The sequence below is a fragment of the Gymnoscopelus microlampas genome (genome assembly GCF_963454915.1).
Source record: "Gymnoscopelus microlampas genome assembly, chromosome: 10".
NCBI lineage: Eukaryota > Metazoa > Chordata > Actinopteri > Myctophiformes > Myctophidae > Gymnoscopelus > Gymnoscopelus microlampas.
In genome coordinates, this window is record NC_139947.1 from 41201454 (window position 1) to 41225677 (window position 24224).

Below are 24224 nucleotides of genomic sequence, written 5' to 3' on the forward strand. Positions count from 1 at the left end.
ATTGTCTGCACTTTATGAAATGTGTTTCATCTGTATGCAGAAGTTGAACTCTGACCCTTCTTTAACTTTCCCCAGGCCGCGTCTTGCCTTTCTGACAACTCCAACAGAATAACAGAGTATTACATCAGTTTGTTGTTTATTTGTTTCTGTCAACTTTTCTAGTATTGTATCTCTTTGTTTTATTTTTTCGGCCTATGTAACAGACATAGTAAAAACCACATATACTGTACCTGATGCACTGTGTGTTCTTTGCTGTCATGTCTCTGCTTGGAACACTGCTTTACTGGTAATATAATATATAACATCTGACACTGAGAGAGTGTTATCTAAAGCCTGTGTCAGAACCATGCAAGCAAACATGTTTACTTTGGAGGGAATTAAATTCACAACCCTCTATAAACTACGCAGACGAACTGTAATATATACTGTAGCAAGCTGGACGGGAGAGAATACTGGACTTCAGTATCTGTAGATGTTTTCTTTCTGAGATTAAAGTAAAGTAAAAACAAGGTTTACTCTCTGGAGGTTGTCATGACAATTTTAGTGGTTCTAAGTTGAAAACAAATCCTAAATAGAAGCAAATGCAGATCGACAGCATTTCTATGATTCTCCTTGTCCTCCAGTAGAGACAGTGTGTGTGTGTGTGTGTGTGTGTGTGTGTGTGTGTGTGTGTGTGTGTGTGTGTGTGTGTGTGTGTGTGTGTGTGTGTGTGTGTGTGTGTGTGTGTGTGTGTGTGTGTATGTGTATATATATATATATGCCTGTTTAATTAAAGGACACTGTGTCCCCCCACTATTCAGTCCAGCCAATATATATATATATATATATATATATATATATATATATATATATATATATATATATATATATATATATATATATATATATATATATATATATATATATATATATATATATATATATATATAGGCCTGGATAGGCCTTGCGTTAGATCACATATTTTAATAGGTTGTTTTTTTTTGGGACAGTTTTCTGTCACTATGAACGTCAGATCTCACAAAAAAAAGAAAAAAAGCTTTAAATAGAAAGACAAAATTACCTCTGACATCTACACTTCATGGGGTACACTTTTTGAACCGAATTAACCGAAATAACCGAATTAACCCCCCAAAAAATTAACAAACCCACCCGAAAAAAACTCGAACATTTTCGGTCCACGAGAGTGTCCCTGATGTGTCCCCCCAGGTCATATTCCATTCCAGTGCGCCACACACACACACACACACACACACACACACACACACACACACACACACACACACACACACACACACACACACACACACACACACACACACAATAATTTGCATGGAAAGGGTTAAAAAAAATGCCTTTCTGAATGGAGAAACATGAGCTTTTATTTTGAAGCCAGTGAAACCCGGAACGTGAGGTAGTGTACATTGATTTGAGGAACATGAAAGTGTGAAAAGTTGTGGCTTTTTCTTACATAAAAGTGATTATTTTTGTTGTCAGTACGCGTTTATTAACAGGCGGGGACGTAACAGCTGAAAACGTCAAACATCCATAGAAATGTCGGCAGAAAAAGTATTGAAATAACATGAGTTTGGAAATTGGACGTCAACATGTCATCTTCACCTGGTTGATGTGGTGACTGGTGTGAGTTCGTGTGGTTTGTAGCCAGGCTAACAGCTAAGGATATTAATGTGTAACACGTTGTATATAAACGGTGAGACATCATGGCTGCGAGGGACATTATGAGTGAATATCTATACAACATACCGCCTGCTGTGATGTATGAGTTCTGCCGGGTCATGGACAGCCTCTCCAACTCTGACTGGACCAGGTTTGGTAAGACAACTACTTAATATCAACGTTATTGTTAGCCATGGTTCACATGACGCTTGTATACAAGCGTCATGGTGCCGAGTCCCCCTGGTTTATAGCAGTGTTCGATTTTTGTTACATTGCCAACTCTCACATGTACATAAACGTTCAGATTTCAAATATAAAGTGCTTACCCCTGAGCCACGGATGTTACAAGGCGACCCGGACCGCGATAAGTACCCGTATCTCCCGTATTGTTCAATAAAAAGCATTTTAATCCGATTGCCGGCCATTTTCTCCAAATTGTCTCTGATACTTTCAACCACGCGACACTAATGGTTGGGATGTGTATTGCACTCTGATACATTACCAAAAAAAAAAAAGTCCGGCGATGGGATTAAAATGCTTTTTATTGAACAATACGGGAGATACGGGTACTTATCGTGGTCCGGATCGCCTTGTAACATCCATGGCTCGGGGGTAAGCACTTTATATTTGAAATTTGAACGTTTATGTACATGTGAGAGTTGGCAATGTAATCGAACACCGCTATAAACCAGGGGGACTCGGCACCATGACTGTCATGGTATGACAGTCATGTTTCAGGGCTACGTTAGCGTGTGTGTGTGTGTGTGTGTGTGTGTGTGTGTGTGTGTGTGTGTGTGTGTGTGTGTGTGTGTGTGTGTGTGTGTGTGTGTGTGTGTGTGTGTGCGTGCGTGCGTGCGCGCGCGCGCGCGTGCGTGAGAGAGATAGAATCAGCTGAGCATCAGTCTCTTTGGGCGATATGACATTTCTGGCCGATATCCGATATAATAATTGCTGTTATGGCCGATAGCGACGGCGATAACGATAACCGATAAACCGATGTCGATATGATCTCATTCTGTGTTTAAAAGAAATACGAAAAATGCCCTGAAATAGGCAAATAAACACTAAATTTGAAAAAGCAATGCCTCTTCTTTATTCCAAAACTAGGGATGCACTGTTATTGAAATGTTGGCCTATATCCTTGGTTCATATGACGCTTGTCTGACAGTCATGTTTCAGGGCTAGCCCAGGCATATCCCAACATAAACAGCTTGAATGTAGTATTTTTATTTAAAAATGTTCCAACTTGTTGACCCTTTTGAAAGCCTTCATCATCACAAAAGGCTTTTTCAGGCTTTTTTATTTTTCAACATAATTATTATGAAATAAATATTGGCTAAAACTAATATATTATTTTGATATCAGTTCGATTCGATACCGATATTGCATTTTAAGGCCATTGACCGATATGATGACTGATTAATGGCCCATTCCTAGTCTATCTGTGTCACTACCTGCTTGTTTATTTGTTGTTAACCTGTTTGATTGATTCTGTGATTATGACTAATACCTTCATTGCAGACTCATTCAGTCAGTCAGTAAGTGAGTGAATAACAATAAGAAGTGGTATAGAGTAACTAAGTACATTTACTCAAGTACTGTAGGATACTTAAGTACAATTTTGAGGCATTTTTACTTTACTTGTGTATTTCCATTTTTCAGTACTTTTACTTCTACTCCACTACATCTTAGAGGCAAAATATTGTACTTTTTTACTTTAGTTACTACTAGTTACTTTAGACTGTAGATTTTGATTAATATTACTAAACATGCATTACCCACTTCAGCCCTATATACATTTCTGCCATTTGAAAATAGCCGATCTGTTATTTTCAAAAGATTTTGATCCAATTTGAAAACTTGTGAAATGGGACATTTTGCATAATAAGTACTTTTACTTTTGTACTTTAAGTACATTTTGATACCAATACCGATACTAGTACCAATTCTTGATATTCAAGTACATTTTGAATACGGGACTTCTACTTATAACAGAGTATATCTACGTTGCAGTATTGATACTTTTACTTGAGTAAAACATTTTAGTACTTTTTCCACCACTAGTAAGTAAGTGAGTTGGTAAATGAGTCATTCAGTGGATTCCCATGTCAGCCAGGGTATTAGCCGTGAGACACATGAACCTAAATCTCTTAACAATGATGATGCATGCAAATTTGATTTTTTTTGCAAGGCATTGTTTGTTTGTCAGGCAAAGCCGCTCCTCGCCTCTTCCTCCTTTCTCCTGCCCAGTTCCAGTTATCTCATGGCACTTTAATTATAGAACAGGCCAAGAAGACTATTTGCTCTCCAAGATTACTTTTAAACTTCAGTCCAGAAGTGAGGAGAGATCAGTAAGTCATTTCATTAATAAGCGCTGGATCATTTCGCTCATTTCGCTCTGTGCTTACCTCTTATCTCTTCATGCTGTTGAGGAAAGCTTGGTGTACAGGAATTTCACTGCCTTAAGTGTTGCTATTGTACGTGCATAATGATGATAAAGCACTCTCCAAAAAGGCACAGTCATTGAAAAAATATAACAGAGGCCTTCAGGGTGAACAAAAAACACTGAATATAATCAAGATATTTACATAATTATTTTAGCCCCAGTGTTCTGGCAGTGTTCTAAGAACATGGCTATGTTGGTTTGTCATAGCTGTGTTAGTTTGTCAATCCATCCATCTCGAAATATAATAGACGTACTACTACCATGAAACTTGAGTGAATCAGTCAGTCACCAGTCAGTCAGTCACTGAACAGATATATGTAAGCAGCTGTTAAAAGTCATACATGTGTTACATTAATTTTAGTAGTTTTTTTGTGACACCTTTTGTAGCTCAGTCATTACAGCGGAATGCTGCAGGGTCTCCGGCACACTTGGACAGATCTGCGTTATGGTGGCGCAGGCCACTTCACGTTTTGGCATATAACTCTTCAACCATAGGTCATACAATTAAAGCAACATACAATATTTATTCAAACAACAACTGACACTTGTCAGTCTAAATCTAAGTTACACTATTCAAATGCCTGCCAATGATAATAATAATAATAATAATAATAATAATAATAAAGGAACATAGGTTAAACATCATGTACAAAAACATATTGATCATTCCAATTGTGTGGTCTCTCTCATTAATATTTGTTTAAGAGATTTTTTTAGTAAGTATTTGCTTCTGATTTGTTTAATATTTACACATGACAAATAACTTGGGCCTATTTTTTTATTAAGCTAACACTATCTTAGCTTTTCATTTATACAAAACATTAGGTTGCAGCGGAGCCGGAAAAAACTTGTCGTGCAATAATTCACCGTGCTTGACAAGCATTAACATTTAAATGCTGTGATAACCGAAGAAGGCACAACATTTATATGATGATATGCTCCCGTGAGATTTGTAAGTGCAACAACACTACAGAGCAGAGTGGTGAAATGGCCGTTGGAGCAGAATGGAGGACAGAGAAGAACAGCAGGGCAATTCAGTGAGCCTATACCAGACTGAGTGATGCTCAGTTTGAATATGTCGCCTTTCCGGTTATTGTAGTTGAAGACAGAAAATGTTAATGTAAAACATGTAAAGATGCCTTGTCACATGGAGTAGGCCTACAATTAGGACAGCTAAACTAAGATATCCATTCTCTAGTATAGGAAACAGTGCACCAATCTACAAGCACCAATCTACAAGCGTTGTGGGCTTGTAGATCGGCTATGTTCACTAGTTTTGTCCCAGGGAGACATCAAATTCCTCTTTTAGTCTCAGCTGAAAAGGTTTGGGAACTAATGCTCTAGTGAGTGGCAGACATGATACAGTTCACCCATATGGCAGCAGCTGGGAGATGCAAATTAAATCACTGAGGAAGAAAATACAACTACTCAGCGTCTCACATAGACATACTGTAAACTTGCAGAACTTAGAAGAAATAGTTTTTTTTTTAACAGGATGGAAAAGTTTTGGTTTCAAGCTTTCACAAAACACAAGAAGAGCTTCTAGCATCAACTCAGCATGTCTTCAGAAGCTAAAAATAATATACCACATATGCCACATCCTGTACTAATAGAACTAGGGTCAAATGTGGGTCAAGTACTTCACACAAATGTCTCATGTACAGAAATGAACATTTCATATCTACTAATGAGGCAAGCATTACTAGCAAGTATTACTCTACCCAAGTGGATGAATGCACTTCTCCAAGTAAACATCTTGACGTCATATCGACTTCAGAACATCAGTTAAAGATTCTGAACCATTCACCCTTTTCTTAGCTATTTTCAAGAATACCATCGTTGTTGGAATTACTTTTGGACTGCTGAACTGTCTGTTGAGGCACAGCCTTGATGATGTCTTTCTTAAAGACTGCCTGGTTGGATGGTACCTCTGATGCTACCTCTGTAATGATTGGGGAAAAAGCAGGGGTGTACTGTACTTGAATCTCAAAAGTACATTTCCAAATCTCATATAGGTTGGTATTGCCTTAACCACAGGTTGGAGCTTTTTGTTAGGGATGCAGTGAAGTGCTGCGCAGAGACAATCCACTTTACTATTTTATTTCTAACTATTTCTGAGAAATTGTCTGTACAATCATTCACCAAAAAACTTGAAGTAGCTTGATGCTGCATCTTCTCAAGTAGGTGTCCACTCTTGAAACAGATTGTTGGGATAAGGTGAGTTGCTTCATCCTATAGAACAGTGAAGGCTGTTTGGACAAAATGTACAAACTGTACAAGCACCTCACTGTAAGTTGTTGATAGAGATTCAAGTGAGAGATGCATGCATGAAATACCAGCTGCAAAGTTGAGCAGAGTTGCTTTTGTGAAAAACCTGGGTTTGTCGGTTCCTTTAATGTTTCGTGTGCCTTTACATAAGGATAACAGACAATAGGGCATCCTGATTCCTGGCAAGTTTTTATGATTCATGAATGCGTAATCATGATAAGTAGGATGGTCACAAATGAGGAAGAATAACTCTTCCACAGAGTAAATGTGTTGGATCAAAGCACATGGCCAAGGCCACTACCATTACTGTACGGTGAAGAGGAAGTTGAGGTTCTTTGTCGTCAGTTAAAGATAGAGTTCTCTGGAAACAGAGCTACATGGATTTCTAGGAAAATGAACTGTAGTGAGAGTATGGAATTTAATTTGCATGAAATACATAAAAACACCATCAATATGAAGGGTTTTGAATGAGCTAATCCTATTTATAGTCCAGGTATTGAAATCTTTATCTATGATAGAGCAAGTAAATACTGATATTATTATTACTATTATGCAGGCTTGAATTGATGTCTGAACTGTACCCAAGTCTTTAAAGAATGCTTAATTGGATTGAAGATCTGGTTATAGGTTCCAATAATAAGAGTTTTGTACATTGCAGAGCATGTAATGACTATGGGGCTTGACCACAAGACAATTCTCTAATGAGCAAGACACTTAACCCCTAACTACTCCCCAGGTGCCATATTAATGGCAGCCACTGCTCCTATTAGTTAGGATGGGTAAATGCTGAGGACAATTCTGTTATGTGCAAATGTGCTGTAGCAAATAACCCCAACAAAGGGTATTGCAAACAAGGGGAATTTGTTTTTTATTTTAATCAAATGTTTAGAAATAAATTATACATAAACAGACATGGACAACACTACTACTAACAATTATAAGCCCTCCCTCCCTCCCTCTCTCCATCCTGCCTCCAGTCCCATTGAGAAGAACAAATAAGAAAAAAGGAACAAACAATATAATAGAAAAAAGAATGATATACACAGGGGACACCGGCACGAACATCAGACCACCAAAATAGGAAATGAAAACAAAACAAAAGGAATAAAACAAATACACAAAAAGGAATAGACAGTTAGGGGAATACAAAAAATAACAACATTACATCACTGCTCTTCTACAAAATTAAGTTCTCAGGTGCTGCAACACTGGGCCTCTTATTCCAGATCATTTTACCAGTCTAGCTACCAGACAGTTTGAACCTCATGTCTTTCCACCTGTAAAATGCCCTCCAGAGTCTGATTTCCACAGCCTCAGGAAGCATCTCTTGGCAATTGTCGTACCACAAACTACCACTGTGCGGGTGCTGGGGTCGAGTCTTTCAAGGGCAGTGGATTGTCCAAGCAAAGCAGTTTCTGGGTCAGGTGTAATGTGAATGTCCAACACAGTAGAGTACCATTGGAAATATAAGACACCAAAAATGTTGTCCAGAAGAGGTGTGTAAAAGTACCATCCGCACCCTTACGATTACTGTACTCATCAGGAAATGTTATTTGTACTTAACTCAATTAACCACAGGAAGTTAAGATGGAGTGTGATCCTTCTTTAAAAACTTGACTTGCATACAATTTAATGTTTTATTAATTATATTTATTTTGTAATTGTTGTACAGCCTCTGCCGTTCTGTCAGACCAGACTCAACTCCGATTGGCTGAGAGGAGAGAGCAGCGGACTGCCTGGGTGATGAACCACTGGGGGAACAAGAATAGCATGGTTGGCGATCTGATTAACCTATTGGAATGTCAGGAGCTCCTCAGAGCCCGTGACATCATCCTCAGTTGTAAGTCAACATGACCTTTCACCTCTTGTTTTTATTATTCTGATATATTTACACTTCTACATTTTTAGCGGCGCTAGCCGCTCTATACCTTTAGGTATAGAGCGGATATTAGCCCTCTATGCCTGGCTTTTGCGCCAACGTTCTGATTGGTCAGGTGCGTCAACGTTCTGATTGGTCAGGTGCGTCAACGTTCTGATTGGTCAGGTGCGCCAAAGTTGTGATTGGTCACTATTCATGACATCACTATGATGTCATGAATATAGAATTCGATGTCTATATAAACGATGACAATGACTTCATCTTATTATTCATTTGGCTAAAGTCTCCGTCTAGGTAAGTTATTTAAAGTTAATATGACGAATAGAAAGATACAAGAACAGATGAAGGGTGAATGTATAGAAAGTCTGAGTTCGGGACCCAGTCATCCGTTATGACAGAATGGTTTGATAGAGACGATCGAGAATCCAAGAGTCCGTTAAGGTTCTGATTGGTCAGGCCCGTCAAGGTTCTGATTGGTCAGGCCCGTCAAGGTTCTGATTGGTCAGGCCCGTCAAGGTTGTGATTTGTCAGGCAAGGGGACTATTCATGACATCACTATGATGTCAAGGTTTATTTTTTATTTCCTCATGTTTTTTTTTGTATATATTTTTATTTGGCTAAAGTCTCCTTCTAGGTAAGTTATTTAAGTCGACGCTCTGATTGGTCAGACCCGTCAACAAAGTGATTGGTCAAGCTTCACATGACACATGGCTATAAACACATTATAAACACATATCGATGACATAATGTATTCAAAGGCGCCGCTACCTTCACACAGGGTGTGATTTTTTATTACTCTCCGCCAGGAGAGTATTGTTATCACTGCGTTTTCACTTTCTAAACATGACACACCGATTGGTCAAGCCTCACGTGACACGTGAAATACTGTGATCTGATTGGCTAGTGACGCCACCGGGCCTATATATACATGGCATCACTCTGACAGTGTCTCTGCCACTGTCAGAGTGAGGTAAGACGGGAACCATGAAATGGCTGCATGGCTGATACATAATTGGCAGATAGGACAGATAGGACATTTATATAGACAGGAGGGATATGACATAGGACACTTATACAGACAGGAGGGATAGGACACTCACACAGACAGAACGGAAGAGGACACTTACCCAGACAGGTTGGATAGGACACTTACATATACAAGAGGGATAGCGACCTATAAATACATGTGTCACTGTGATAAGCCAGATTCCAATACCGAAAATCCGGCCACTAGCTCACTCCCAGACCTTCAAACCGGAAGTAGTCAAGTAGTCGCGGTCCAATTGTTCCTATCTGTCTTATTGGACAGATAGGACAGATAGGACACTTATATAGACAGGAGGGATATGACACTTACATAGACAGGACGGATAGGACAGGAGGGATAGGACACTTACACAGAATGAACGGAAGAGGACACTTACCCAGACAGGATGGATAGGACACTTACATATACAAGAGGGATAGCGACCTTCGCGACCTTCGAACCAACACAAGTCTTCTGGCGGAGAGTTGTGCTCCGAGGAGCACTTTTTCTAGTTTATATTGTTCTCACATTTCTCTCTCTCCCTCCAGGGAGGCAGTATGTGAAGCCCCCGCCCCTCCTTTCCCCTCAGGTTGCCCAACTTGCTCCCTCTCGTCCGAATTCCCCCCGACCCCCTCCCACCCTGCCCACCAAGACTTTTAACCCCACTGGTAAGAAACATACTCATGTTAACAACATGTTACACAAAGTAGAAACCCAGAAAACTCACAACTCAGTCCAATGAAAACTAAGTCGTTTTTTGGGTGCACAGCTCAACAGAACAGGCAATGCCTGTGCCGTATATATGTAATTAAAGTACCAGAAGGACTTGTGAGTGCTGGCATTTTTTGTTTTACAAAGAAACATACACATCACATACCATGTTTTACTAAATGAGCAACTAAATGAGGTATCTTTTGCATAGATTGACCCAACAGTTTTAAGTACATCTTATACAAATATGTTTTTCTGACATTTTTCTAGCATAGGAAAAGCAGGAGCCACCACCATGTCACAGTAGGTTGTTTTTGTAGGCTGACCAAATCAGCTGTGTATATTAAACAATTTCAATTTGACAGCGCCATCTAGTGACTACACACAAAATTACAATATACCCAACATACTGGCTAGCAATGCGGGTCAACATGATCTTGGAATACAAATGCTGACACATGGCTTCCCCATACATAAATCATACATACACACGTGTGTATGTGTATACATGTACGACATGTGTACTATATCTTATACATGCCTGCTAATTATGCTATCCAGATATCCACATCTGCACATTTCTGACCCCATATACAAGCACTTTACACATAACATACATATTAATATACATAATAACAAATAATTAGACCTATTTGATCTCATGGGGGAAATCCTGTTTTCAGCTTCATCCAGCTGATTGCTGCCCAAGTGGTCAGACTTAAACACAGGGCAGTTAGGGGTTAAGTGTCTTGCTCAGGGACACCTCGATACATTGCCGGGGCCTGCTCCGGGAATCAATCCTGGGACAACCTTCTATTTCCCAGGCGGCCTCTCTACCCATTCAGCTACGGCCGCCCAAACATACACATAGTATTAGGCACCACACACACACACACACACACACACACACACACACACACACACACACACACACACACACACACACACACACACACACACACACACACACACACACACACACACACACACACACACACACATTTTTGCCCTCATCGTGACCTGAATATATTTTTCTAACTATAACCTTGATATTGGTGGTAAAGAAAATCAGCTGCACAACCATGATATTCATATCATTTACTAGCAATAAACAGGATGCTATGATGATTGACAGGCTAAATTACTAAATTGAGCTAGCTCCTAGCTGTTGTTGGTAGACAGCCTATGGCTATATCAACCACATTTAATAGTGTAGAATGAATTATTCATTACAATGAATTCACAAAAGGGATTTGTCAACGTAACTACATGTTATAAACTAAAAAAAGTAAGTAAAAAGATATCACCAATTTGAACAGGCATGGCATCCCTGTGTGCACATGCATAGTACAGTACACTAAGTTACACTGTGCTGCTCATTTTCGACCCTATCCACCTACCATACATTTCAAATAATCGTGTGTGTGTGTGTGTGTGTGTGTGTGTGTGTGTGTGTGTGTGTGTGTGTGTGTGTGTGTGTGTGTGTGTGTGTGTGTGTGTGTGTGTGTGTGTGTGTGTGTGTGTGTGTGTGTGTGTGTGTGTGTGTGTGTGTGTGTGTGTGTGTGTGTGTGTGTGTTCAGTAGAAGTAAGCAGAACCCCACTTCCCAGGCCTGGCCCCCCTCCCTCCAGCTTACAGTCAGGAATACAACAACACACACAGGTACTGTAACACACTCACACACACAACTGAGGAATCAATAAAAACAATATACCGATCAGTGTGTTATACTGTATCTTGTTTGTGTATTATGGTAGATGTTAATTGTCTTAAATGTGTATTATGGTAGTTGCATATTGTTAGTCGTTTATCAGTATTGTGTGTATTTTGTTAGCCTCCCAGTTGTTATTACACATCAGCCTCCTTCAGTTTGCTTCTTAACCCATTGAAACCGGGAATGCATCACACACCCCATGAAGCCTTTTTTGTTTTTGTTGCATTCCTAATTGTAATTAATTGACAGATGGTTCTTTGAATGCAATTTCAGAGTCAAAGTCAAATCTATCTAATCTAATCTATCTGTAATATCCCCACGCCCACCAGCCTCCATCAGACTGCATGTCGGTGCCTGGAGGAGCAATGTGTTGGAGCTATGAGGAGCTGGAGGAGGGGACAGACAGGTTCTCTGAGGTGAGACAGATTGGGGAGGGAGGGTTTGGGAACGTGTACAAAGCTACCATGAGGAACACAACATATGCTGTCAAAAGACTAAAAAAGGTACCGTCTGCCCGTCTGTCTGCCTGACTGTATCTCAAATGTTTTATAATAAAGATGTGTTTTATTTGTTGTTTAATATTTGAAATTGAATAAGTGGTATCAAATTTGAAGATTTCATGGAGACCAATATGTGCTCGTCGTCCATGTTGGATTTTTATAGTATATTATAAATTGTATGTAATTAATCACTGTAAATGTTTATTTTTGTTTAAAGGATTGTGCTTTAGACTGGAGTCTTGTAAAGGAAAGTTTCAGTACAGAGATGGACAAATTATCACAGTAAGAATATATCTACCGTATCCATCTATCCATCCATCCATCCATCCATCCATCCGTCCATCATGCATCATGGATTTCCTGTTACTCTCACCTCAATGTGTGTGTGTGTGTGTGTGTGTGTGTGTGTGTGTGTGTGCGTGTGTGTGTGCGTGTGTGCGTGTGTGCGTGTGTGCGTGTGTGCGTGTGTGTGTGTGTGTGTGTGTGTGTGTGTGCGCGCGCGTGTGTAGGTACAGACATCCTAACATAGTAGAGTTGTTAGGATACAGTATAGGAGGAGGTAATTACTGCCTGCTGTACAACTACATGGAGCTGGGCTCTCTGGAAGACCAGCTACACAAGGTAACAGCTTAATTTCCATACAAGATTATTATTAAAGTATTTTGTTTAAGATTATTAAATAGTTTAATAATAGATTATTCAAGTATTTTATATAACATTATTAACGGACAACGATCTACTGTTCTTTACTAATTAATTAAGCTCTTGGGTATGTATAAAACTGCCAATCCTAAATTATCTGGATTTGCACCAACCTCTGCACACTTCATGACCATAGGCTCAGCTCTGTGTATTTCTTGTAACTTTTGCACATGCCACTTACATTTACTATTTAATTTATATACATTCCACTTAGTTCAGCAAATAAATAGTGAATAGGCCATAACATTGGGTTTGTATTAGTTTATTTTTGAGTATGTGTGTGTGTTCCAGACTGCTGGGAGCCTCTCCTGGACACAGCGTGTCAGTGTGCTTGAAGGAGCCTCCAGAGCTCTACAGTTCCTCCACTGTTCTCCAATACCTCTGATACATGGAGATGTGAAGAGGTACCACGATTACTAGTACTAGATAGTACATCGTAAGATCCTCAGTGCTAATTTAACAATGAGGGTGGACAAATGTAACCAACTAGACCATGGTATGGGTTCCATTTGTACACTCTGGGAGTGTACAAATGGAGAGAGGGGGAGTACTACTGTTATTACTTCTATCGCTATTTGCTATTACTATTGTTACTGCTAATGTTAGACCCACTAATATTACTACTACTAATTCAATTATTTCCATCTGCCCCTGCTATTCTCTCCCTCTTCTCTTTTTTTTGGGGGGTCCAGTTCTAACATTTTATTGGACCAGTATCTGGTTCCTAAACTGGGAGACTTTGGTCTGGCTCGGTTCTCTCAGCCTCCAGACATTAATTCAGCTGGTAAGAGCGCCTCGGTGGCGATAACCTCCAAAGTCCGTGGGACGCTGGCTTACCTTCCAGATGAGTATATGTTATACGGGGAACTGGGAACGGCAGTGGACGTCTACAGCTTTGGAGTGGTGAGACACTGAATGAATGGCCTTCTGGGAAACATGCTTTGTCAGAATGTGTTTTCTATACTACAACATACGACTGTTTCTATACTGCAACATGTGACTTTTTCTATACTGTATATGACTTGTTCTGTGTGCGTGTGCGTGTGCGTGTGCGTGTGTGTGTGTGTGTGTGTGTGTGTGTGTGTGTGTGTGTGTGTGTGTGTGTGTGCGTGTGCGTGTGCGTGTGCGTGTGCGCGTGTGTGTGTGTGTGTGTTCGCTGTTTTATATTGGCATCTCTCATGCACTTTGACTTCATAGATAAAATATATGATTGTTATTGTTCTTTTAGGTGTTGTTGGAGGTCCTTACAGGCCGCAGGGCTCTGGAAATGGATACACACTCGAAACCTGTGTATCTGGTGAGATCTCTCTCATGCGCGCACACACACAATAATTATCTGTCAAGAAACTAATGAATAATTATCTGATAAGAAACTAGAGATATGTATATAATTATTATCTGATAAGACATTTTTATACCTGTAAACGTTGATGGAAACTGCAGTTCAGTTGCATTGATATACACTGAGGTTCCATCTCCAATCCATTCAGAGAGACCTGGTTCTGGAGGCCGAGGACAGTACCAGTGGGACCAGTGGATCCAGTAGACTTAGTGGCTCTCAGAGTCGCTCGGTCTCTGCTGGTCTGTATATCTGTCAGCACCACTTGGATACAAATATCCACATACAATCTGATGTGGGGCCAACTCAGAGGTCTGCAGGTAAGGGTTGGACTTTATCATGGCTGAAAGGATGTTATGGTTCATGTATAATAATAATAATAATAATAATAATAGACTATATTTGTATAGCACCTGTCAAAAAAGAGTGTACAGTTAATGGGAAATACACACTTTCCATAAGATTTTCAGTCTTAACTGTCTTTTACATAATCAGAGTTATAGAAAATTATCAGCGCGTGCCTGTGTTCATCAGTCCTTTCATGTGACACCCCCAGTGATTTCCCTCACAGGATCAATAAAGTGTTATACTGACAAGTTTGATTTCAACTACAATTCTAAAAGTAGGATTCATAAGGGGATCCTGACATTCGTCTCCCTTCGGAACTCCTAGTCCTGCAAAGTTGCCTAGTTAGATACCTTTTATAACAGAAATAGCAACAGGATTCAGAAAATGCAGGCCTAAATATCTGACATGCTCTTTAACTCATGTAGGGTTGTATAATGTATGCTGTACCTGTCCATCTAGCCTTTATAGTGTGCTGTCTGAATGGATGTTAAAGTCTGTTTGTGTAACATCCATAGAGTTTAAGTCTTTTTGGTGACACCTCTAGTATTGTAGCTCCGTTGTCTGTTGGAACGGCAAGGCGCATAATTCAGTTTGAAACAAAAACACAGAATTACCGCTCCAAAATTAGCGCTGCAGGATCCTAGCTCCGAGGTTATTTTGGAATGCAACAACGTTTTCAGAAACGTTCTGTATTGACTTTAAATGTATAGCAGCCATAGCTTACTACGAAGAGAGACCGTCTGGTAATCAATCAGATGGTCACCGGTTCTCCTCCCAGCCTTGGTCTATGTGTCAAAAATATCCCTGAGCAAGACACTTACGGCCCTATTCTGGGCGCCGTCTTACCCATTATCCCTAAACTTCTTTGCCATTTTTTACTATTTTGAAAAACATTTTCAAATAGTTGAAATAGCCAATCTACAAGCTCACAATGTGTTGATGTAGATTGGCTATTTGAACTACTTGAAAATGTTTTTCAAAATAGTAAAAAATGGCAAAGAAGTTTAGGGATAATGGGTAAGACGGCGCCCAGATCAGTGCCCTTAACCCCATAACTGCTCCCCCTGAGCGCTCATGATAACCATCTGTGCAGCCATCAGCTTGGTGAAGCTGAAACTTAATTTCTCCTTTCCAAAATGCATAATAATAATAATAATAATAATAATACATTTTATTTATATGGCGCCTTTCAAGTCACCCAAGGTCGCCTAACAAAACAGAAAAGAAATACAAACAATAAAGCAAGTTTAAAATACACACAAAATACACATAAGGCCTGCAGCAGACTTTTACACAAGGTGAGCATAGGCCTGTTTGAAAAGGTGAGTTTTGAGGTGGGATTTGAAGGTGGGGAGTGAGTCCATGTTTCGAATGTCGGGGGGAAGGCTGTTCCAGAGGCCAGGGGCAGAGCGGCTGAAGGCTCTACCCCCCATGGTGGACAAACGAGCAGCTGGGGGAACAGTGAGGTTGGTGAAGGAGGAAGACCTGAGTGACCGGGTGAGAGTTTTGATATGGATGAGATCAGACAGGTATGGGGGGGAGAGTTTGTGGATGGCATTGAAAGTGTTGAGGAGGATCTTGAAGTCTATGCGGTATTTAATCGGTAGCCAGTGGAGTTGGTGAAGAACGGGGGTGATGTGGGAGATGGCAGGGGTTTTGGTGATGATGCGGGCTGCAGCATTCTGGACCAGTTGGATTTTATGGAGGAGTTTGTGGGGGAGACCGAAGAGAAGGGAGTTACAGTAATCGAGGCGGGAGGTGACCAGAGAATGGACTAGGATGGCAGTGTTGTTGGGGGTGAGTGAAGGGCGGAGGCGGTTGATGTTGCGGAGGTGGAAGTAGGCTGACCGGATGGTGTTATTGATGTGGGAATGGCATAAATACATTTCCAATGCCTGCGTCGTTTTGGCATATGTGTCGGGGGCAGACAATCGTGACTAAAGATTGTGTTTAGAGAACACAAAAAACACCTTATGTGGAATGGTTATTGTGAACAATATATAAGTGAATGATTATATAAAAAAATAACTATGTTACACAATATGACTTTATGTCCATGTACTTATGCCAGTAGCTATGTGTTTATAGTTTAATTTGGGGTTTTGTGATCCTCATACTTGCTTCTGTTTGTCTTGTAAAAGCTGATGGGTCAGTAGAAGTGGGTGGTCCGGTTGGCTGTGTGGATCTGTGTGTTCTGGCCATTAACTGTCTGCACAAACTGAGAAAGAAGAGACCTGAAATGAAAAAGGTATACAAAACAACATGACTCATACAAAACACATCACTACAAAACGCAACACAACTGTACTAATCCCAACACAACAACTGTACACATCCCAATACATCCCAACACAACTCAACAAAACACAGTACATCCCATCAGATCTGAAATTTTAAGAACCCTTGACCTTTCATGGTTCCTCAGAACTGTAGATGGGTAGGAGGAGCTAGGTTGAGGCTGGTCTTCAACAAGGTATGTATGCTATTCCGAAGCTAAAAGCACAAAAACATGCCCCTGTCCCGGATGCAGAATTTAACAGCTTACTTCACCCAAAACCATTGAGTGAAGGACACAGACATATCAGATGTTTGAATAATTTATTGAATTTCACAAAAGGGTGTCAATTGTAATCAATAATAGCACATGCATATTACACAGTTCTGAGTTGAAAATAGGTCCATTCCACTAAATTCCCACAAACACTCACTCACCCGTCACTCTCAGCACAATTTTACGGTGCTTTTTTTGTGGTTATTGTTAAAATTACTGATTTTGCAGCAGCTTTTTGCTAAAGTTGCTTTTTTGTGTGTTTCTTTTTATCAATGCACATTTGGGAAATAAGCAATTTGTGCTCGTTTCAAGAACCTGTCATTTATATCACTTAACCCATCCTGACTTGAGGCTGATTTTAAAAACGCCTTCTAAATCCTATAACCTTTTTATTCAAAAAAGTAATATATAAACCTGTTGCAACTGTGTATACATAGCAACATCTAAAATGACCCAGATGCTTTCCCGGTTTGAATGAGTAAGGTATAACAACGTATAGGCTTTCCCGGTCTTAATGGCTTAACAGGAGAAAGGGGAAAGAATATGTAAATAAGAAAATATTCCACTATTCCTGTCTAGGCAAACATACTTACTGTACACATACTTCTCTTCTACCGATTTGACCATTTTATGTGGAAATATTGTGTGGACTGCTTGAATTTCCTTAGTTTCTTGCAATTCTAAGAATCATGATTAAGACCGCAAAACACAGCCTTTATTCAGTAGGATAGCTCCACATGTCTTTGTCAACTGCAGCTCGCTCCGAGCGGGCCAAAGCATACAATAGTTCTCTGCTGTCTACTTGTGAGAACCGCTTCAAGGAGAAAATTGCAGCGCTCTGCAATTCCCAGCCCCCTGGTATGGTATGTGACACTCGTGCAGATGTCAGACAGTGGCAGGGAGTATGAACAATTTGGGTCTCACACTATGGGGATGTGGAACGTGCCCACGACAGAGCACTTCATGAACCAGGCTTTAAGCCACATTAGCAGAGTCTACAGAAAGATCCCGCCAATCTATGGAATTTAAACGTTTGTGAAGTTTTCTGAGCTTTCCTCTAATGTCCTCCTCTTGTGGCCTTTTTTAAAATAATTTAATTGTGTTTTCCTTTTCAATCTCTCCATCATAACAGCAAGAGAAACCTGGCCCCATCCCTTGTTTTAAATGACAAGTAGTTCAGCCAATCAAGGAGTCTGACCAGCAAGAAAAGAAAATACAATGTAGTTCACATATTTTGCATTTTGTTTCATATTATAGCCACATTTGACCACATCACCAACATCACATTATTAACCAAATTCAAAAGTTTAAAATATTTCAAATAAATAAACTCATTAAGTTCAGCAAAGCTACAGTATGTTGACTGGTAGTATGCCGCATGTGAGATCTTTGCTGGCAGGCTGTCCTGGTAGACACACAATAGAGATCACACAATACGACAAACAGTGGACACGCAGTACGCAGTGTGTTTGACTTCTTTTCAAGTTTACAGCTTCTGTGTGTGTGTGTGTGTGTGTGTGTGTGTGTGTGTGTGTGTGTGTGTGTGTGTGTGTGTGTGTGTGTGTGTGTGTGTGTGTGTGTGTGTGTGTGTGTGTGTGTGTGTGTGTGTGTGTGTGTGTGTGTGTGAGTTCAGGTGTTTGAGAAGATCCAGAATGTCTCCGGCCTTCTGCAGAAAACCTTCCCCCGCCCGCCTCCTCCTGTCTCCATGGAGATGGGGTTATGTCCACTAGAAGACGCAGTCCGCTGTCTCAGTCTGTCCTCTTCTCCCTCCCGCACACCTCCCCCTCCACACCACTCAGCTTCTCATCCCTCTCTCTCCTCCTCTGTCTCTTCGTCTCTCTCCTCTCCTTCGTCTCTCTCCTCCTCTCATTCCTCTCTCTTCTCTCATTCTTCTCTCCGTTCTGCTTCATTTGTCGGTCCATGTGAGTCAGATGAGAGTCAGGGTTACTCCCAATACAGTGCTCTACCGAAGTACCCTGGACATGCCGCTCTAACTGGGATACATAGCCCTCCAAATCTCTACACTAGCGACCGGTACAGGTCATCCTTGGAGTCTCCCAGACACCAGTTCCCCTCTGTCAGTTGCTCAACTGGAAACGGGTTTAACCCTTCCACCCAACCAGTTGAGTCCCAGTACAGCCCACCCGTGCTCACTACTGAGCACCAGTACAATCAGTATACCGGTCCAGTGAAGCAGAGTATGACAAGTAGCACCCAAAGATCCCAGTCCCCCAGGAATCTACCTTCTACTGGTGGTGCACTACCAGGTACAGACACGAGGGGGGCTTCTATAGGGGCCATAGCAGGCACCAGCCAAGGGAATTACCTTGGAGCTTGCAGTACTCAAAGGAACAACCAAGAGCTCTATCTAGGGACCTACGAAGGGAACGACCAAGCTTCCTGCAGTACTAAAGGGAACCATGAAGGCTGTAGTACTTTCAAAGGGAACTACCAAGGACCCTCTCCTGCCTCCACTGTTGGCTCACTCTCTGCCCCCTACCAAGGGCCCTGTAGGACGCAGGGGCCCTACCCAGGAGACTATGGTATCCGAGAAGCCCCTTCTCCTGTAGGTTCCCTACGGTCTGTGTCTCCTGCTAACTCAGGTAGCTAGCTAACACCACACAACTCTCTCTGGACTTTCCTACAGCTCCTCCATTAAGTTACACTCTTAAATAATGTCTGTAAATCTCAACCGTGCAGTTATATAGACACTTAACATGAATGCACTTAATGTTATTAAAACGAACTACTACCAACTTCTAGTACAAATGATTTTGAATGCTACTAGTACTACTAATACAACTATTGTTATTAATATTACTCATTGAAAAATCATCAGTTAATTTGAACAAAGAATGTCCTGTGTACTACTACTGTTATTACCCTATGAGCGACTATTATTATTAGTGGGGTCTCTGCAATAATAACTAATGTTATCTTTGCTCTTTATTATTCTTATCATTTTTTTTTTTTTTTTAATTATTTGTATTCAGAATTAATGTTATTATCACATCATAGGTTTACCAGTGTAAAGAAGGGAGTGAAATTCATTCATTCCAAGGTCCATCATTTTGTAGTTTTCAGAAAAAGGAAGAAGGATAGAGATACTCGGAAGAAGGATAGAGATACTTAAAGGACAACTTTGTTTTTTTTATAACCAAGGTTTATATTTTAGCTTGTAATTAAAGTAAATAAAAGATGAGTGTTATTATTTTTTCATTTACTGATTTCTATAGTTTTAGCAATTTTCACGATATTTTTTCCAGTGGGCGGGGGCATTCTGTCCAGTGGCTAAATATGTATTTTTTTACACAATAACCCGGCGTTTTCTTTATTATTATTTACAGTAGCTCTTCTAGCCCCCAATAACTCACATCTGGCCATCAAAGACCTCAGGACCTTTTTTATTGTGTAAAAAAGACTAAAACTATAGAAAGCCGTAAATGAAAAAATAATAGCACTCATCTTTTATTTACTTTAATTACAAGCTAAAATATAAACCTTGGTTATAAAAAAAACAAAGTTGTCCTTTAAGGGCCCCTACACACTGAGGAAAGAGAAAAAAGCACAGGGTAGAAAAAAGTTTTTTTAAAGATGAGAAATGCTTATTCAGAATGTCCATGTGTACTAAACTCCTATTAAATCTACATGCTGACAGTTTTTTTGTTTTAATATAATTGAAAAAAGATCAAACAAACGTGATACATTACCTTTACCTGCAATTTTGCCCCTGGTCTAGGGTCAAAGTGGTTTCCTGGGGGAAACCTTGACTATTATTATAATTATAACTATTACTACTACTACTACTAATACTGCTACTAGTATTTCATGTGACTAATACGCTATATGTGTTGTGTTGTGTTGTGTTGTGTTGTGTTGTGTTATGTTAGGTGGACAGAGCAGCAGAGAGGAAAGCAGAGCACCGGAGGAGAGTGATGAACTGGATTACCATGTTGACTAACTGGTTTACTGTTTTAGCAGGTTTATGTGTGCAGAATGAAATGTGAGACTGATAGGCAGGCAGAAAGATGCAAATACATACTTATAGTCGATGGTGGGCCAATAACAGTGGCGATCCTATACGCTGGAGGTTGTCTACTACTAGGTGTGCGTGTGAGGTATTGCAAAAAGCATGACAAAATGCCCTCAGGGTTTACAGTTGGACCCACCAACAGACACACATATGAGCTGCATAAAGCAATTTGATTTATAGCCTGAGTAATAAGGAAGTTGGCACTTCAACAGACAGGCGCTTATACAGGGTTTCGTAAAATAATAAATGGCCATGAAACTGAGGAAAATTCAGCATCCCAATTACCAAACTTTATTTTTTCATGTAACTGATGATTACAGACCCCCTTTTTTGACTAATTGTACAGTATCACAGATGCAGGCTATGACAACATTATGCAATATCATTGTCTTCATGTCAGGCGAAAATAGCCATGCTTTTGCTTATACAGAGTAAAGTTAACCTACAGTAGAAATACCGCAACGCAGTTTTGTGCTCCTGCCAACCAGTTTCCATTTACCTCCGTGTCTGTCCAGAGTAATATAGTATATGTAGTGAATTGTGGCACCTGGCTATAGAGAATGAAAAGAAGACAGTAATTTGAGGTGCAAAGCGACAAGGGTTTTAGTGAAGGTGTGGTGGGTATAGGGCTTGTGCGGATGACTGTGGCTGCGAGGCCAGTGCACACAGGCCCGTGACTCTAGGCCGTAGAGGGGGATTAAACCTGGGGGGAACACAGAAGGCAGTGGTGAGCAAAAGTGGGCAGAAAGGGAATGTCACGAGTATGTTCATCCGTATGTGGAAGTCCAATCACTACAGTTCACTATGTCTTTGGCCATTGTACAGGCAGGAATCGGTACTGAACGGGAAACACAATCAGAGCACTAAATCCACAGCTGGACCAGTTGCTGTGACCGGTTCAACTCCCATGATGCCGCTCACACACCACCGGTAGCAGGGTGTGTGCAATGCTGTGTTTTTAGGCTACACTCTAATAATAATAATAATAATAATAATAATAATAGCTTTAATTTATATAGCGCCTTTCATGAACCCTTTGACGCTTTACTTCAAAAAATCCGGTTTCCGTAAATGTCAACTTGCGCTCGCTGAGGTTGTGGGCTGGATGTTTATTCTTTGCCCTTGCAGTATGCAAATTATTGCGAATGAGGAGCCGACCCATTTGTGCAGTGTGTGCCCTCTGTCTGAATTGTTTAACAGGATCGCTGCTAATGTGTGCCAAAATAGGACCCCCACTTTTGTCAGTTGACCACTGTTGTACAGTATGTATTTGGCAGTAGAATGTGAGATAGACATGGCAGGCAGAAAGACAAGTTAAGAACAGCATGGCTCTTTATATCATTCTACTGTAATATCATCTAACAACCTGATGTAAAGACACACATTACGGCGTATCACCCCACAGCAAAACATTTCCTGTTTGAATTCCGTATTTCAAATATAATCCACTTCACAGTATCCATTTTTCAGGTTCATGTTTATTTCTTTTAACACATTTTAACATTTTAGCTGAATAACCATGAAACCATTCACAAATCAAAATTGGTCATAGTGCAGTTTTGTGTCTTTGTGTTGCCACAGTGTGTTGTCTTATTTGTGGCCGAATATTATATTATTATTCTTAAGCTACATCTAACTACACAAAATACACTGTGTTTATTCATTTGAACTACAGTTTGTGTATTACCTGTCTGTCACATATTTGTTATGATTTACTGGGAGTATTAAAATGTAGTTGTTCTATGCTCTTCTTGTTTGAAGCAACTACTGTACTGTACCTCAAAATGAGCCATAAGGGTATTAGTATTACTTCCACAGACGTGTTGAACCATATGGATCCATCAAAGAATTTGATGTGGACTATTTTGGAGACTCCTGGCCTGGCTTTCTTGTAAGTCGGGATCTCATCACTTGGAGGGACAGAGAGTTGCATTGTGATTGGATAGTTGGTTGTCAGGCTGCTGTTTTGTTTTGATTGTGTGTGTGTGTGTGTGTGTGTGTGTGTGTGTGTGTGTGTGTGTGTGTGTGTGTGTGTGTGTGTGTGTGTGTGTGTGTGTGTGTGTGTGTGTGTGTGTGTGTGTGTGTGTGTGTGTGTGTGTGTGTGTGTGTGTGTGTGTGTGTGTGTGTGTGTGTGTGTGTGCGTGTGTGTGTGTGTGTGTGTGTGTGTGTGTACTAACTACAGTTTTATTAAACTAGACTGCACTAAACTGTTTGCTATTTTTGATACTCATTGCCTGAAAATATTTGCTGATGAGACCCCTACTGAATGACAAATACGTCTGCACACAGTGTGCTGACTTTATATGCCCTTTATATGGATGTGCAAATATCATTTTCTTTTACCTGCCTACATGTGCTGGCTGTCAATATTGTTGTTTTCTTTAGCTCCTTTGTAAAGCCAGATTTGTGAAAATCCATCCCAGCTCTTAGATCCTCCTATTGTCAAGTGGGAACTGGGAAGTTTCCCAATTGGAACTTTGTACTTCCCACAGCAGAGCATTCAAGTGGTTGAGATCATAACAAAATTGACACCTGAAAGAAACTTGCAAATTGTTTTGGCTGATTTCACTACAGCAAAAGCTGTGGAATAGATACCTATTTTGCATAAACAGAAATTGACATCACGGTATTGCATCTTGGCAGAAGTCAGAGCCCTGAGGCAGACCAGAGTTTCCATCCAGGAATTACAAGTTGGAGGGCTGTTCTTGTGAATTTCTCTACTCAAATATAGGAAATTTACCAGTTCCCACTTGGTGTGAACTAAGACGGGGCCTCCCTCCTCCAGCTGCTCCCAGATCAGTTGAAACACAGGCACATTCATTTCTCGATGCACACCATAGAGATATATTAGAACATAATGTCTTTTTTTTATACCAGTCATGCAGACTTCTCTACAAAATTGGACTAACCCATGAAATTTGGTTTGTCATAAAAGTGAGAAATTGCACATGATAGTGGTATTTATGGGATTCAATTCAGTTACTTAACTGGGATGGACCTAATCAGTTTCCTCTGGGACATGCAGTCTCCAACC

The 24224-nt window shown here is 40.3% G+C and overlaps 1 protein-coding gene across 2 annotated transcripts; it reads left to right on the plus strand.

Annotated features, from left to right (window-relative positions):
- The first annotated feature begins 1412 nt into the window (after positions 1 to 1412).
- On the plus strand, positions 1413 to 23141 carry irak1 (interleukin-1 receptor-associated kinase 1). 2 transcript variants are annotated; one of them, XM_084070498.1, is made up of 14 exons: positions 1413 to 1830; positions 8061 to 8228; positions 9843 to 9962; positions 11586 to 11665; positions 12047 to 12220; positions 12435 to 12499; positions 12727 to 12838; positions 13211 to 13323; positions 13612 to 13822; positions 14148 to 14216; positions 14410 to 14578; positions 16748 to 16854; positions 18791 to 19760; positions 21048 to 23141. In XM_084070498.1, the coding sequence occupies exons 1-14, from the start codon at positions 1719 to 1721 to the stop codon at positions 21116 to 21118; spliced, it is 2541 nt and encodes an 846-aa protein (XP_083926624.1). In that variant the 5' UTR covers positions 1413 to 1718; the 3' UTR covers positions 21119 to 23141. The 2 variants fall into 2 exon arrangements, with proteins under 2 accessions (XP_083926624.1, XP_083926625.1); XM_084070499.1 differs by having other exon boundaries at positions 11589 to 11665.
- Positions 23142 to 24224: the final 1083 nt, after the last annotated feature.

Bases quoted from the DNA above. Each gene is read 5' to 3' on its own strand.
- irak1 (XM_084070498.1), top strand. From the start codon at position 1,719: ATGGCTGCGAGGGACATTATGAGTGAATATCTATACAACATACCGCCT. The intron at 12,839-13,210 runs GTAACAGCTTAA...TGTGTGTTCCAG, and splicing joins TGGAAGACCAGCTACACAAG to ACTGCTGGGAGCCTCTCCTG. The intron at 13,324-13,611 runs GTACCACGATTA...TGGGGGGTCCAG, and splicing joins ATACATGGAGATGTGAAGAG to TTCTAACATTTTATTGGACC.